A 16,883-nucleotide genomic window follows, 5' to 3' on the forward strand; every position below is an offset into this window, starting at 1 on the left:
CTAACAAAATATGCCAGGTAGGCCGTTCCACTTGAGATATTTTCAGGAATATAATCACTTTCACACATCTTCATAAATTTGCCAAAGTGTTAGTTTTCCCCCATATGGATCAGGGAGGATGCAGCATGTCATGACTGTTGCACAGCATCTCGAGTGCTGTGTCTTTGTAGTGCGGATTTTTCTTTCTTTCTTTCTTCCCCTCAGCCAGGCTATAACTGAAATAAAAGTTTGATTCCCCCTTCCCAGTAATTAGCGTGGGCAGAGGGTCATCCTCGAGCATTTCGGTGGAGAAGCTCCTTGGCCTCCATCCAAGGCAGGACAGGAGATGCAGTGGTTAAATCTCTAATAATTCCCCAAAAAAGGTTGGGCTGGATTGGTGCTGGGGGTGCTGTCCCCAGTGGGGTACCAGCAGGTGATGGGAGGATGCTCCAAGGGAGCCCCAAAGACTGAATCCTTCCCACCGAGCTTCTTTGAATTGATGCTCTAGCGTCGCAATGGGGTAAACAAATGCAAAATATTTTGAAGTCATTCAGTCTCAGCATTGGATTCTTGCTTTTCTTTGTAGTATTGTGGCAAAATTAAATAAAAGGACCCGCTTTCTGTATGTTATTGATCTTTCACTCAAAATCTGGGCCCTTTTCCAGGAAAAATGAGCCCTTTTGTGAACAAAGAGGCAGGCACCTTCCCAACAAAAGTCAGCTTTCAAATCCAGCATTCAGTGTGCTTGAAATTTCATGTTTCTGATAGGAAAATATCAATTTCACTCAAATTTGCAGAGAAGTGTTGCTGGGTGGGGGGAGACTACCCTGAATGAATTGATGAGCACTTGAAGGCCAGATTGCTGGAGGGATTTAAAAGCAAAGGGAGAAGCAGCCTTGTCAGTGATTTCGAGAGCCTGTGTTGTGAGTGCAGAGCCAGGCTGTTGGGCTGGTGATGGCCCCGCCAGCCTCGTCCCTCGGGGACCTGGAGCCTTCAGCCTACATCTTGCACATGGCAGAGGGGCTCAGCCTGGCTCTCCTCAGCAGATCTCAGCCTGGGGGCTTTATATTCCTTTGTTGTTGTTGTTGTTTTTAACATGGTGGCTGCTGGGGCCAGACGCAACTGGTGTAAACTGGTGTAGCTCTGTTACCTTGGTTGGGCCCCCACCGAAAGCTGCTTGCTATTGTCTTAGACAAGCTGGGCTTCACAGGTTAAGTTGTTAAATTGTTGTCACTTGTTTATTTATTGGTAAAGCACTTGGGAATTGCTTGGGAGGAGATGTGTTACGCTCCCTTGGACCGTGCTACCACGTGGATGCTCAGCTGCCAAGCTGGGTATCCTAAACACGCGTTTATAGCACAGGCCATCGCGGCGACATCCTCTTTATAATGAGAGGGGCTACCTTCACCTCCCAGTCCTGCTGTTACATTCTTTGATACCAAGTAAATTGGTTTTCTGCATCTGCTTTCTACCCGTGAAGCAGTGAAGCCCTTTCCTTGCTGTGATGCAGAGGGGATGGAGGCACCGCTGGCTCAAGGGCATCGTTCCCAGACTGTCCACCTGCCCCGCTCACCGCTGCCACCTAAAAAGTTTGCTGAGTGACCCCGAGCAGAGAAGTTTCCTCCCCCTGCCTGGGTGGGATTGCTCCCGGTGCTTTGATCCCGGCGGCGTGTGTAAGCTTGCTTATCTTGTGGAAGGCACGGCGGTGCTGACAAATGGTGCTGGAGATGGGGGCTGGAGGTGGTTGTTTTTAGCAGCGCACACGCACGGAGCAGACAGCTTGGGCGTGTTCCAAAACACTTCCCACACCCCCGGGCTGAATTTTAAGAAGCTGGGGCATCTGCACATTCAAAATGCTCTGAGGCTGGGGGGGGAAAGGAGGAAAAAAATCCCAAAGGCAGGAGAGCGGCAGCGCGTGGAAGGGGCGAGCAGCACCCACAGGCTGATGTCTGGCTGCGGAGGGGAGTTGGTTGCGAAGGCTGAGCAGCTCCCGGCCGCTCTCCGGAGGGGCAGAGCACAGGTGAGCGTGGAGTTTGCCTTGCGGTTGCTGGCAGGCTGGTCTGGCTCTTGGTTGAGTGGGGAGATGATGGGAAGAGGAGCTTGAGTTTTCCAGGAACGGTGTCTGGGTGAGTGCTTGTTCCTCTCATCCCGCTCAAGAGCCTGGCAGGAAGGGGGGCAGCAGGAGGAAGAACTGTCTTCCTTACAGCAGTGGGGAGATGGGAATGAGCCCTGTGCTCGTCCTGCCTTGGGTGCCCGGGATCCTGCCCGTTAATGGCAGGATGGGCCCCACCATCCCCATCTGCTTCTCCCAGGGCAGCTGCAGGCAGTGGGCAGGGGTTGCTGGTGGGAACACACAAGCCTTGGGCTTGCACCAGCTGGCTGAGGGCTATTTCAGCCCTGCCCTGGGCTCCCTGGGGCAGGGTGGGACAGACAGCTGGAGGTGGAACATCTTGGGGATGGAGGACAGCTGGTCCAGTGAAGTCTTGGAGTCCCTGGAGTGATGATCGGGGGCTTCTGCTCTGTGTCCGAGTGTAGCTTTGGATGAGTAGCTTCAGGCAGGGAAGGTTGGTGCCCAGCTTAAAGATCTCAAATGTGGTGCCTGGAAGTGCTGAGAATAGCCCTAGTTCTTGCTGTTGCTGCTCCCTTGAGATCCAAGGTCCCTGCTTCTGGTGACATGTGGCCTCGGAGGTCCTGTCCTGGACCATTAGGAAGGGATGGGTGTAAATCTGGAGAGCCCAAGCTGTTCTCCAAGTTCCTCAGTTTACTGAGCTACTCTGCACTCTGACATCCCAGGATGGAGAGCGTGGTCCATCTGTGTGCTCCGTCAAGATCCTGTTCCTGCTGCTGGCAAGGAGGACAACCACGTGGTGTCCTGGCAGCCCTAAGTCAGCCTTGTAGGGATGTCTGGGCTCCGACAGCTCCCTCGCATCTCACCAAGCGCATGTCTGCTGGGCCGGGCACCAGGGATGCTCCTCCCGGCGCATCACATGCGTGAGGGGCATCTCCCCAGCGCTCCCCGCGGTTGCCTTCCATGCTGCTCCGCAGCCTGTCACCCTGGCGTCTGGGTGCCCTTCTGCAAACAAAGCTGGTGGCTAATTCACATGTGACTTTTGCCTGCTGGCAGCAGCTGGCAGTGAGGAGACGGGGAAGCTTGTGAGGAGCAAAAAGGAGGGAAGTCCAGGTGTGGAAGGCAGCCCCGCCTCTCCTGTGAGCTGAATTGACTCCAAGCTCGGGACTTTTTTCCTTTTCTTTTGGAAAGAGGAGACTTTTTGGGAAGCTTCCGCTTCCTAAGCATCCCTCCCAGAAGAGGCTGAAGCAGACTCTAAATCATGAACTTGATAAGTCTACTGGTACCAGCAGGAGTAGTGTTCTCCACCGTGTCCTCGTCCCCCAGGTAGCTTCATGGCAAGGAGCAACCTCTTGGCAATGGATAAGTTTCTGTGGTCCTTCTGTCCTCTGTCCCATGTCCCTTGGGTGAGCAGGGGCACCTTTGCACCTCTGGCATCCAAGAGAGGAGCACAAAACCCTCTTGGCTGCAATGCTAAACACGAGATGCTCTTCTGCTGCACCCCGGGGTGAGGAGGAGGAGGAAGGCAGAGAGGGATGGGGATGGACCCAAGGTGCCCTGGGGGACTGGCTCCTTCCTGCTAATTAGTGGTGCAACCAGCCATCGCACAGCTCAGCTCACGGCAGATAATTACCTTGCTGGGTGCAGGGAAGGGAGTAGAAAGATTCGCTGTCCATGGGGACTTCAGAACCTCCCCATTCTTGAACTCATTTGGGAAAGGCAACCAAAAAAACCTAATACGTATATATATTTTAACGGAGCTATTTCTGCCAGTCAGGCAGGCTGATTTGTTACCAAAGTGACATGTTTGATTTTAACCATAAGAATGAAGGCTTTTAGACTTTTCATGTTTTTCAGTCCTTGGGGCAGGGGGTGGCTCAGCAATGGGGTAAACCGAGGGAACTAGGGGGGCTCTGGCTGGGGGCTCTGGCTTCCTCCTCAGCCGACCATTGCTGAGCTCATGGGTGTTATAGAGAGCATGGGAGAAAAATAAATCTGGCAGCACGGTCAGGTTTCCAGGGGACCAGGATGTCCTGCCACCCCTTTGCTAACATGACGCCGTGCCGGGGCTGTGCAGTGCAGTACCATCCCTTGGGGGCTCCTTGTACCTCACTAGCTGCCTCCATCTCCTCTCCCCTCTGTTTATCTCCAGTTTTGATACCACTTGCCTGGTTTTTTAAATTATTTTTTATTTTTTTTCCTGGCTTGAAGGGAGAATTGACTGTGTGAGTCATGATGGGTCCTGACAGCTCGCTGCGTGCTCTGCCAGAGTTGGGGCTGGGGGGGCTGTGGTGATGGCTGCCAGTGCAAGTCCTGTTGAGGGGCATGGAGGGGACCGGCCATCCCGGCCCTTTCCCCCCATCGCCCCTTAACCCTTTGCTCTGCAGTGCTTGGCACGGGGCCTGGCAAGCTCAGCCCTCCAAGGAGGGGCTGGGGACAAATGAGTGGTTCTCTTTGGGAGAGTGGTGGGGACATCATGGCATGGGGTGGCAGGAGGGCATCTCCAGCATTTCTGGCTCTACCCCCTCCTTGCATGCTTGCCCCCCCTCCCTTCTCTCTTTAAAGAGATTCAGGTCATGCCTGGAATTAGGGCTCCCTGAACTGCAGAGAGCCAGTGTTTAAACTGCTTACCATTGATTAGATGGAATGGTTTGGGTTTGGTTTGTCCCCCCACCACTGCCCCCAGCTTCAGATGGGTGTTTACAGCACAGCATGTTAATCCTTGCTTCAGTGCCTTTGCCATTGTGGGCTGCTCTTCCCTGTGCAGGTGGGTCTGGGGTCCCTGGGGGGCTGCTCCCCGCTTTGCACCCCACTAGTAACCAGCTGCTCTCAACACAGAGACCTTGCAGGAGGGCATTTTATTTAGCCGGCTTCGTTTATCGCGGTGCTCCGGCTGGGATTAGACACAGATAAGATGATCAATAAATCCTCCTCTTGGCTGAGATGTGCCGTGAATTTTTCGGGGAAGGGTAGGGAAAGGAGGGGAGTGAGCCTGGCCAGAGGCGAGGGAGGGGACCCTGCAAGGAGGGGGCCATGGCCATCCCCGCCGCACTCTCGCTGCTGGTTTATAAGACGACATCTGTACGTGGTGGAGAAGAAACCCCGCGCTGGCATGGCCGTGCTGCCGCAGAAAGTAGGTCAGGCTCTGCCGCAGAACCTGGCGTGAAGGCAAAGTCCCCAGCACAGCCGAACACCCACTTCTCCCCAAATTCCACCCCGGCTGCTCTGCTTGCAGCCCAGGGCAGCCACTGCAGGGCTGGGGTGGCATCAGCCCCTCACCTTGGTGTCAGGGCGGCTTTTTGCCCTGTGATCCCACTGGGATGGCTCTGGATGAGGGTGGCAGCCTGGGGTTCAGTGCAGAAGTGGAGCTGGAGGGGGTGCGGTGGCTGTGGGTAGATCCCCTGCCCGTGTCCCCGCCTGCGTCCCTGCCTGCATCCCTGCCTGCATTCTGCCTGCACCCTGAGCCGGCCTCCTGGCTCGGCGTGTAGTTTGGTGCTGGAGAAATGCCCAAGGGATGCAACTCCAGCATCACGAGGGAGCAGCTGCCTCTCCAGCTCCCTGGCATTTTGGGCTCCCCTGTTAGCTGGAGGTGGGCAAAGCACAGGGCCAGCCCCCTATTGTGGGACCATTTTCTGCATTGGCAGGGAGATTTGGGAAGGGAGGAAAAAGAAAGGTTAAAGGCAGAGTTTAATGTCTAAATATGCAGCAATTTTGTGTGCTTCATGGGACCCCTCAAGCCCTCCTTGGAGAGGAAGAGAGGGCAGGACAGGACGTGGGTCAGGCTCAGCTGGGGCTGGAGGATGCTCCAGCTGGGCTCAGGAGGACGGCTCTGCCCATCACCACTTCCAGGAAGGTTTTGTGGCTGTTGGGGCAAAGGGAAAATTAAGATGTGCTTTCAAGCCAGAGATGTTTCAAGTGCAAATCAGGAGCGTTTCCCGGCGGAGCCCAGGGCAGCACTTTGCTATAGCTGTAGGCACCTGTTGTGAGATGGAAGAAAACTTTGAAATTGCCTTTGCTTGCAAGGGTACGGCTGGGCTGGGGGCAGGGATGCTGTGGGTGCTGGGTCACAGCCGTGGAGCATGGCTGGCTGCAGTCGGGGGTACGGGGCCAGCAGACTGGGACTGCCAGGCTTGGGTAGGTGACAATCCCACCCTGACATCAATGCCATGACCCAGAGGGGACAGGGACACTGCATCCTCCAGCAAGGACAGGGACTGGTCTGAGAGGGCCAGTGGTGAAGATGCAGCAGGGCAGGCAGGGAATAAATTGAGTGTGTATATCACAGGCAGGTCTGGGCTTTATTGATTTTCAATGAAAGGCTGTGTCATGAATTTTTCTCTCCCACTGTGTTTGCTGCAAAGTTGCACCTCGACTCCAAGCATTAACCACTAACTGCAGAGCTCATCTCACCCCCCCTAGCAGGAGATGCCGAGCGGGGGAGGCAAGTTTGCACATGGTCTTTTTAAGCACATGATGGATGCAGCAGCTTTACTAATCCAACACCAGAAGAGAAAGCTGGTATTAACAGCGGAAAATGTTATGTCCAGCACTTCAAGTGACTTATCGCTAAGGGACTGCATGTGGGATGTGTCTTATTTGATGGGCCGTGTTATGCATCCCTCGCTGCTCCAGGATCTCTCTGGGAAGAGTGGTCCTGGTCCCTGCTGTCCTCAAGAGGGGTGGGACATCAGCTGGGGGTTGTCAGTGCTCTTCTTGGTTTCCTTTTCCTCCTGAAGAAGACTCTAAAAGAAGGGAATGTAGTTCTTATGTCAAAACTTTTTGGAATCTGCTGTGACATCTTGGTGCATCCTGCTTTTAAGCTGTTGTTTGGAATTTGAAGCGTCTTTTTAATCTTGAAGTTGTTGGTTTTTAACATTAAAGAACATTTGGAAATGAGTATAACATGAAATGTTTTAGGAGACATTTCTCCCCATCTTCAGAAACTCTTACAAGCCTTTTTTGCTTCTCTGATGAATGTGTTGAGAACCTGGGGGGAAGCATTGAAACCAGACGAGGGTTTTAAAACTAGATAACCAACAGAGAAAGTCTGAAGGGCTTTGGATGTGTTTGTCTGGAAAAGAGGTGGTGGAGGGAGATGTTTTCCCTGGTTTTGGGTAGCACCATGCAGTGAGATCTGTGGCCTCACAGGGAGAGGCTGGGAAGCCTTGTGGTGGGTTGGGAATGTTCTGGAAGGGTTAACTCTGGTGCTGGGCTGTAGCTGGCTGCACTGAGCTGAAATGGAGCACTATGCAAATCTATCCACTTTCATAAACTGCTTAATTAGGCGAATGTTAATGAGACGTTAATTACTGTTGTGCCGGCGAATCCCACGGAACGGAGATTATGTTTCTCTTCAAACATCCAGTCTTAATTATAACTTGCACTTAATTCCACTTGCCGGGGCCAGAGCTGGGGAGGGAGGACTTGGAGCCAGCTCCTGTGGGTACCCATGGTGCATCCTCCACTCTTGCCCATGCCATGGCTGTGACCATGGTCATCTGGGGACAGAGCCATGGTGGCGGTTTGGGGACAGGGGGTGTGACCTCTCCCTCGCAGCCAGCTCCTCATGCTTGGGTCCAGCCAGGCAGCAAACCCTCCAGGTGTGTGTCGCTGGCACACTGGGGCAGAAAATCCCATGACACGTGTAAGATCTCCCATCCTTTTCTTTCATGGGCTTGCGAAACCTTTGGGAGGTCCCTGTTTGTGCCCTGTGTGCTCCCTGGGTGACACATTGCTCTGCTCTGGAGATGCCTGCCCAAAATTGGTCAGACTGGGGCACAGTGGAGTAGCGGAGCCCCCAGAGGTGCAAACACCCATCCCGTACCCCGTCCCCTCCTTCCTCGCTTTCTGGTCCTACCTGCCTTGGCCTTTCCAGCCGGACTGCAAATGCTTTTTGCTGCCTGAGATTCCCAGTTCCTGTATGGATTTGTAACTGATGGCAGCGCAAATTGCCAGAGATCCTGCTTCCACAGTGCCTGATATGTGCATTGCAAATGTTTTTGATGTATGGCTTCAACTTGAAGATCAGCAAGAGATCGCTGTAACGATGAGTAGAGAAATACCATTCTGTTTCCAATTTTAACACCTTTTTTTTTTTTCTTTTACATGGCTTCCATTAATGTTCAGGATAATATAATGCTTTCAAATGAGGTATTAGCCAGCCGTGAAATCTGCATCCTCAGGTTTTTTTTGTCTGGTTTTCATCCGTGCATAGTTGGTGGCTGCTCTGGGCTAACCCTGAGGTTTCCTGGATCTTTGCTCATTGCCACCAGCTGGGTGGTGGAGGGGACAGCGTCATAAGGCTGAAACATGTGGTTTAAGCTGCATCAGGGCTTCTTTTGATACCTGCAGGCAAGATTTCTTCCAGCAGTAGGGCTCTTCTTACACGGGGAGTTTTTCTGCTGCTGGTGGGAGAGCCCAGAGGCTGCCCGCCCCGCTCCTCCCGGCAGGAGCTCCATGTCCTTCATGTCCCCGGCAAACAGGCTTTTTATGATGCATGCAGCATCTGCATATCTCAGAGCTTGTCACCAGAAACCTGCAGCCAGGGAATATGGCCACTGTCATCTTGAGCCCTCTCTGATAGCCGACAGTGGCTGGGGAAGCTGCTTTGGCTTGGAGATGTTTTAGATTTCCATTGCATGCTGCTGCAGTCCCATGGGGCGATGAGAAAGTGTCTTGTCCCCTGCACAACCCACACTGGGGGTTTCATTTTCCCATCATTTCTTTCTTTTCTTCCCTCTGTTCCGACTCTGCTGTTTGATTTCCAGACAGGTCTGACGCTGCCTCTCCTGGCAAGCCCAGGGCACGTTTGCGGGCGGTTGCTCCGGCACTGCTCCTTCCATGGCAGGTGATGTCCCCGCTGTGAGGGACCCACGGGGGGGCACCGCTCAGGCTGCCCCACTGGGCTCCAGCCAGCTCTTCCTGCTTCCAAAATCACCCAGTTGTGATATTGTAATCTCCTGAAAAGCTTTTCTACCAGAAGCAATGTGTCCAACAACCAGGGATTTTAGCCTTTTTTTTTCCCTTGCCTCTGCATTCTGCATCTCTCAAGGTAGAAGTCCCTGATAATTAATTAAGAATTAATTAATTCCAGTTCCTTTAATTTCTAAAAACTGACAGGATACGGCTGCGCACCCCCTTGCAGAGCTGCTCGCTGCTCCCTCCTCCCCTCCTTGCCAGAGTAAATCCTGAACAGAGCCCTGCTGCAAAACCAGCAGCGGTGTGGGAGGCAGAGGCAGCCTGTTGCCTGCGACTGCAATAAAATACATCGTGTTTGGGAAACATGAGGAATGGCAAAGCCAATACAAGGTTATCGCCTGCAATAAGACCCTGCTGCTGAGATGTCCCAACATGTCGATGGCTCCTGTGCTGCTTTTTGGAGCCCCAAAATGCTGCGAGCACCCGGGGCAATACCCCAGGGGAATCGGTCCGGCTGGGTGTCATGGGCAGAGGAGCAGGCAGGAGAACCCGTGATGTTCTGCCTGCAGCTGCCTGTCACTTCTCATTGCCGAGCCCAGCACCTGCTGGCTTTAAAATAAAATAAAAGGAAGAGAAAGGAGAAGGAAGGGTTTGGCTCAGCGGTATGTCTGAATTAGCCGTGTTGTGGTGGGAGCTGGGTGTTGGGGTAAGTCCATTTGCACAGAGCCGTATATCTTTTCTGAGTGGGATGTTGGGGGATAAATGAATGTTCTTCATATATTATCATGGCATGACAGTGATGAGGCAGACGTAGGCAATGCAAAAGTGATTAATGAGAAAGTTTGAGTTAACGAAGTGTTGTCATTTCTCATTGGGAGAAAATAAGTTCCCTAGCCATTGGGCTTGTGCAGCTGGGAGCACTCTCACATTTTTTGTTTTTAAAATGCCAGAAAATTTATTTCGTATTTACCTTTGCTTGCCAGGTTGATGGCATGATATCGCTCGCCCCGTCTGGAGTGGCTGGGCTGGACTTGGGGCAGTGCCAAGGGTGTGTGTGGGATGCTGATGGGGCCAGAGATGCTCCTGGGGACACCAAGGCAGGGACACGGTATGCAGAAGGGGACATGGAGACACCAAGGCAGGGACACGGTGTGCAGAAGGGGACATGGAGACACCAAGGCAGGGACACGGTGTGCAGAAGGGGATGCTGAGGGCTAGGGGATAGAAGCCCCTCTCTGCCGGGTGAGGGAGGGTGAAGTGGCTCTCCAACAATCAGCTGGAGCTGGGAAAGCAGCAGGAACTTGCAATATTAACAAGTCTTTTAATGAAAAATACATCTGCTGTTCAGCTGTCTCATGGCCTGAGGTGCAGGTGTGCTTTTTGGTTCAGTGATGGTTGCTGCAGGACCTTTTATTTTACAATAGTTGAAACAAAACTGGAATCTATTTTTAATCCTTTCCCTTTCCGTCTTGCTGCCTTCCCTTGTCACCCCGCTGATGTGCTAATCCTGCTAAAGCTTGGTTAGGGTTTGAGAGAGGCCAAGGGCCGAGCTGGGTGCCCTGGGTCACAGCTGGAGGACAACTCATCCCTGGACGGTCCCTTTGCCCTGCGACCCGGGCCCAGGCTGTCTCGCTCAGGGCTGCTTTGCAAAGAAAGAAAGAGACATGGCTGGCTGCCATTTAGCAGCTTTAGCTTTTCAAGGAGGGGGGATTTATTTTTTTCTCTTTTTTTCAGCCTGCCAGATTTGGGGCAGACTGGGCAGGATCTCCTCAGCTTGGATTTCTAATTGTCTTATGGCAATCGTGCCCAGAGGCAGAGGTAAAGGCTGGGTCACGATAGTTTGCTCTTTGCTGATGCTTTTCATGCTGGGATTTCTTAGCGATTCCCAGTGAAGCTGAGGTCCTGCACAGGGTACCTGCTGCCAGACCCTGCTGCTTGGTACTCTGAGCATCCCCAGAGGTGGGGTACATGTGTTTGGGCAGCACCTGGCCCTGCTGGGGCTGCGGGCAGCCCTCAGGAGCTGCTTTGCCTTCCCCACTACCGGCAGCCACAGAGACACCATTTATATAGAGCAAAGAGAGACCTTAGAAAAATAACAATAAAGAAAAGACATGTTAGAAGCATCTGTGAAATAATAACAAGATCCTGGGGATGGAGCTGCTTTCATCTGGGAGCTCTTTGCTAACCGCAGGTTGCTCCTGTCCCTCGTTAGAGAGGGAGCCGGTCGGCGATGTGCCTGCTCAGATCTTCTTTTCCTTTCAAGATCCCCCCGTGACGCCCTGCAGGCTGGTGAGCCTGGTCCCTATCCACACATCCCTCCTGCCGCCGGCTGCCAACCCGGTTTTTAATCCCTGTAATCAGCCCCGCATCCAGCCCCAGAGGCAGCAGGAGAGCTGGGCTTGCCCAGGGACATCGTGCCTCCCTGCTGTGTGACATCCCAAACAAGAGACCCGACAAGGCTGTTCCTATGCTGGCAGCTGTGGAGTATGGAAACCCTGCGTCTTGCTAGGCACAGCTTTGTAAGGCTGAAGTGCCAGCTCTGTAGCTCCTCACCTCCCTGCCAGGGTAGATGCTTGTGCCGGGTCTGGTCCAGACCCCCAGGGTACACCCGATCGGTACAAGTGCTGTCAGGCACCATGCTCCTTTCCAGCTGGCTGGAAAATGCCTGTAAAAATGTGCTTTCCTGGGAGAAAGCCACTTCTGCCAAGCTCAACCACTTGTGGGAGTCTGTGTTGAAAACTTGAGAGGTTTTGGATGCTCCCAGGGCTGGGCTGGGGGAAAGCTGCCCCCACAAACAGCCCCAGAACAGGGTGAAGCTTGAAGGTACCCCACTAGTAGGTGCTGAGGAGCTGAAAGGAGGATGGGGGGCTCTGGACACATGGGGAGCCTGCTGCTGGCCATGCCTTGGGCAGAGCTGCCGTTTCCAGCCCGCATTGCTCTGCTCTGCTCTGCTGCCGGCCAGCAAGAGGGGTTTGCTGGCTGTTAACCTGCGGTTGTGTGCACATGGCTTAGGAAAGGCTATCGGCATGGTCCCTGGTTGGGCTTTTCCTACAATAAAATAATTTTGCTGCCCTGGAAAGAGATTCTTCTGTGAGCGAAGATTAAGGCGTATTTCAGACCGTCTGCCTCTTGGTCCATGGCGTGAAGGGAGGTGCAGGGGAAGAGGTGCTGTGTCTTATTTCCAGTTGAAATGTCTCCTGTGAGCTGAGGAGGGATTTCTACAGGCCTTGAGAGGTACAGACAGGAGCTAAAAAGTGGAGTTGTGGGCAAGGAGCTGCATCAGACCCAGAGTACATGATCAGGATGGGCTTGTGGGTCTTGCAGGCTCCTTCTCACCTTGAAGGCAAAGGGAGCAATGAGCTGCTGAGGATCTGAGAGCACACTCGGACATGAGTGTAACACCCACCAGTGTGCTTTCACCTGCGGATAAACACATTTACAGCCCTGTGCAAGAGAGGGGGATTTAGCCCAGGGCCTTCAGCAGCTCTGGAGACACAGGAGGCCAAAGCAGAGTGTTTAAATGAAGACGCACTAGGAAGGGATTAGCTTTGCAAGCAGCATTGCTGTGTGCTGGAGATGGGGCTGTAATGAAGTTCACACTAAGCCCTTGGAGATCTCTCAAGCAAGAGTGATCTGCATGCCACACGGTGCTATTATTGGAAAGGGTGGCTTCGCTGCCTATCATCTGGCTTTGCTGAGTTAGCTCTGTGGACTCTCGCCAAACAGAAAGCATCTTCTCCTCGGCCGTTGCCAACCCACCTACTTGCAGTGCGTGATGACTTGTTTGTTCCTCGGCTCAGCTGGAAGAAGTGAATGTCCCTGTGGGAGGTGGGAAGCGGGAGCAGTGCAGGGTGGCAGCTCCCAAGGAAAGCAGCGGGTTGCTGGGCTCAGGCGTTCAGCCAGATAATTGCTCAGTATCCCACTGCGATTCCAAAATGCTTTGGCTCCTGCAAATGCCCTTTGCTGTGTTTTGGGCTGGGGCATTGCGGCTGTCAGGCTTGGTCAGCTCATTCTTCCCAGGCTCCCGAGAGAGCTACAGGTGGTAGCAGGGCACTCCCCATTCACTCTTGGGGGATGCAGGGATGCTCTTGCTTGGCCTGAACCTGGCCCAGACCAGCCAGACTGTCCCTGATGTGCTGCTGCCCTGGTGAGGCTCAGCCCAGCCCGGCTTTCCCCGGGCTTTGTGTGTGGCACAGTATGAGATGTAGTTCCCCTCTTGGCTCCCGCTGCTTTCAAGGCAGGAGCACTTGCCGTGCTCCTGATCAGGCTGGGTGCACCCTTTGGGTTTGGCGCTGGATCTGTGCCTCCCCGCGGAGACGTGCTCCTGGGGGATGGCTCCCCAGGGCTCCAGCAGCAGCTGTGCCGGCAATGCCGCTGCCAGCCCTCCCGCTGCCGCTCCAGCCACGCGTTCCCCGAACATCAATCCCCAAGTTCCTTCTGGGTCAGACAAGAAGTGGTTGCTTTGCAACAAATTAGATATTTGGGTTTTTTTAAAGAAAAGAGCTGGAAAGCATCCCCTTAGCCCCAGAGCCGCTGCCGAAGGGCAGGAGGGGGAAGGATATGGACGATGCTGTGCAGGGAGAGAGGAGATAACCAGAAGGAGGTGAGGGATGCCCAGGTGATTGCCAACACTAATGGGAACAACAGGAGAGACCTCAGGAAAGGGCAAAGAGTTGGGCATGGGCACGCAGCAGCCTTGGGGCCAAAGACTTTCAGTCTGGCTGGGGCAGGAGCCAATCTGCATTAGGGCATTATGGGTGCAATGCTGTATTTTCCCCTGTTCTCTCTTTCTATCTTGCATCCCTACACATTTTCTTTTATTCCTCTCCACTTCCTCCTCCTTTTCGTGAGCTATTTTCAAATGCCAGGAAGGGCGAGATCTGAGGGGAGGAGGAGTAACCGCCGGAAAAAAAAAAGTGTGGTAAAATTATTTCACACATTTACAGGGGGAAAGAAAAAAAGAGGTGTGGGTGTAGGGAAGAACAGCTCCAATTCCCACATGACAAAAAGCAACTTCATTCATTTCTCGATGTAATTTTATCAGGTAGAAAGGTTGAGTTACATTTACGCAGCTCACAGTGATAATGCTGGGGATGCCGCTGGTCCCCAAGGGGGAATTTATCCCTCCAGCTTTGCTGCCCTGGCCTGGTGTGGATTTGGTGTCAGGGATTTGGTACCAGGGATGCTGGGGCAGGAAGGTGCTGGGAAACGAAAGGATGAGCTACTGAAAAAAGGGGCTTTGGGTTAAGCCAACCTTTTATCCTGTTTGGCCCTGAGAAGGGTAGGGGAGATGTTGCAAATATCGCCAGGTTCACAGGAAGCATTTCTTCACAAAAGGACAGTGTGTTGGATGATTTCCTCTGTTTTAGAAATAGGATTAAAACCAGCAACAACAGCGCTCACTGAGAACTAGGAGTTCGGGTTTCGATAAACTCTTCAGTGGCAAAATCTTCTTATGCTCAATTGTTTTTCCATTTAGCTGGGAAAACTGGAAACAACTGTTTTGGCTTGATCCAAATCAGTCTTTAAATGTGATTTTTTTGGCTCACTAGCCACACTGAAAAATCTCATAGCCACTGGGAAAGGGAAGAAAAATCCCCCAAATCCCAAAGGCAGCTTTTCTGAGCCGCTGGCTGCTGTGATGCTCAAGATAACGCTGCGGGACAGATACTCTGGCCATCCCACCTTGACGGCCTGTCTGCTGGAGAAGAGCCCGAGGGAGAAGGTTGGGGACCCAGCAGCAGAAGGAGGTTGGGGACCCAGCAGCAGGTGCTACGCTGCCCGTGCCCCCGTGGGTGAGCCCGGTGCTCGCAGCAGCCTGGCATTTCACACCTTGGGGAGGGTGACATTTTCTTTGCAGCATTTCCACGTTCGAAAGCTGGCATTTCACCCCAAGAGGAAGCTGGTATTTATAAAGCGGGGCACTGGCATTTCATTCATTGTTACCATCCAGTGATTCAGACAAGGTCTCTTAGCCAGAAAGGTCAGCTGGGTCTCTGCTGTTCTTTGCTGCTTTGCTTTCTTTTTTTCCTTCTTTTTTTTTCCCCCTAAGGAAAAGAGGGAAAAACAAAGCCAAGACATGCACCAGAACTACTGATTGCCATTTTTCTTGCCTTGAAAATGAAGGTCCGCTATGCTACATAAAAGCTAAGACTTTCCAAAGTCTGTCTTGTAAGGATGTCTTTTGTAAGGTGTTTATTTTATTTTGCTTTGAATTCCAAAGATGCAACCCAGAGCCCGGTACTGGGATGGGGTGGGTGGCACCAGCGTTTGCCCCAGTGCTGTGCCAGCGTTCACCATGGCTCTAAAATCCTGCACCATCCTCTTTCTTGGCCTAAAGAGCTGAGCTGAAGCCTACGTGAACCTTAATAGGTTCTGAGGAGCCCAAATTGCATCTTTTCTGGCCGAACAGCAGTTTTTGTCACCAGAGTTGCCCTGGGGCAGGTGATTTCACATTGCCCCTTTCAGGGTGAGTGAGGGATGGCAAGCGGAAAAGGAAAAGCAAGTGCAGGTGCTTGCTGTGACTGTGGGGCTCTCGTTGGACGGGGCAATATAGACAATGGCAGGGCCTGGGGAACATAAATAAAATCAATAAGAAGCTGTTAAATTGTGCCTGAACCCTCGCAAGGAACAGCGTGGGGAGTGCTGGCTGCAGAGATGTATCTGCTGCCACTCGGTGGGCTGTGGCACATTCATTAAGTATCTTTAAGATGGATACACCCCCCAGTTCACCTCCTGCAAAAGCCTGGGAATTTATTTCCTCCCGAACCGGGCCATCAATCACGGGTGACAGCACCGCCTCGGCACCACGTGGCTCAGCGCCGAGCAGACGGAGAGGCGTGTCGGGAGGGGGCTTCCTTGGCCAAAAAGTGGGGGACCCCATTGCCCTGCCCTTGACAGTGCTGCGGTGAGGGAGGATTTCTTGCCCCACAAATGCCTTCATGCACTTTTTTTGCGCTGCTCAGGACGCCCCTGCCTGCAGCCAGGCTCCGCATCCCTCCTCCATCCAGCACCACCTGCATCCAGTTCTGCTCCCCGTGGGCTGGTGGTGTGAAGTCCATGGTCCCCCTCTGCTGTCCTGTCTGCACAGCACCCTGTGGTCCTGGGCCCTCCTCAGCTCCTGGCTCCGCTCCAGCCCCACATTTGGCACTTGCTGGGTGGTTGCTGGAAGCTCCCGGGGTCCTGCACTGCACATGTAAATGCCAGAGCCCAAAGTCTTTGTAGAAAAATTTTGCCGTGCCTGACTCGATGATTGTAGCTTTTATCGGAGCAGCCAGGCAGGAGCAGGACTAATCCTGCGACCCGGGGCAGTACAGGAGATGCTGCTTGGTGCCTGGGCTTCTTTGCTTTCTCCTCTGCCTGCTGTGTCGGTGATGTTTTGAACTGGGAAGATGTGATGGGTCCAGTTAGCAGGAGAAATGACCAGCTAGAGGGGCTGAGTGACCCTCCTGTCCTGCACCCAGCACCCTCTGGCCACCCCTTCCCTTCCCCATGCTGACATTGCATCCTCTGGTGCCTTCAGCTGGCAGCCAAGGTGCACGTTACTTCAATTTGCACAGAGGCCTGGGGTTTACTTCTTCCTGTAATTTCTTCTGATGCTTTTAATTTTTTCCCCCATATCAGCTGGGAACCTACAGATTATCCCATAAGAGCAGAATAAAGACTTGTCAACCTTTCTTGCACACTCCTTGAGATGAAAATAACTTCCTGAACCCCTTATAATGCTTTATTTTCTGCTGCTCCTGCTACTCTGAGTGTAATTTGACTGACTAAAGGATCTTGAAGCTAAGGGAAAAAAAGATAAAGTAGACTAATAATAATAATGATAAAAACTGCTCCCAAGAGGGCGATAAGGGCCTGGAGACTCACACCCCAGCACGCCTGCCAGGGCAGATGTGAGCTGGGCTTTTGTTCCGCA

The 16,883-nt window shown here is 52.9% G+C and overlaps 1 protein-coding gene across 7 annotated transcripts in view; it reads left to right on the forward strand.

The window, feature by feature from the left end:
* Positions 1-16,883, forward strand: part of LINGO1 (leucine rich repeat and Ig domain containing 1) — a 142,455-nt gene that overhangs the window by 22,363 nt on the left and 103,209 nt on the right. Inside the window, exon 1 of one of the 7 annotated variants that reach the window (XM_065076217.1) lies at positions 1,855-1,999. The exons of 2 other annotated variants lie outside the window; for them this stretch is intronic. Coding sequence is in view for 3 of the 5 variants with exons in the window: in XM_005500976.4 (XP_005501033.2) it covers positions 1,925-1,999 (75 nt within the window). In the remaining 2 variants the exon portion in view is untranslated. Of the gene's footprint in view, positions 1-1,854; positions 2,000-9,610; positions 9,672-16,883 lie in introns of those variants that run through there. 4 more of the 7 variants (XM_005500976.4, XM_065076213.1, XM_065076221.1 and 1 more) reach the window with 4 other exon arrangements.

Source organism: Columba livia, chromosome 11, assembly GCF_036013475.1.
Source record: "Columba livia isolate bColLiv1 breed racing homer chromosome 11, bColLiv1.pat.W.v2, whole genome shotgun sequence".
Lineage (NCBI taxonomy): Eukaryota > Metazoa > Chordata > Aves > Columbiformes > Columbidae > Columba > Columba livia.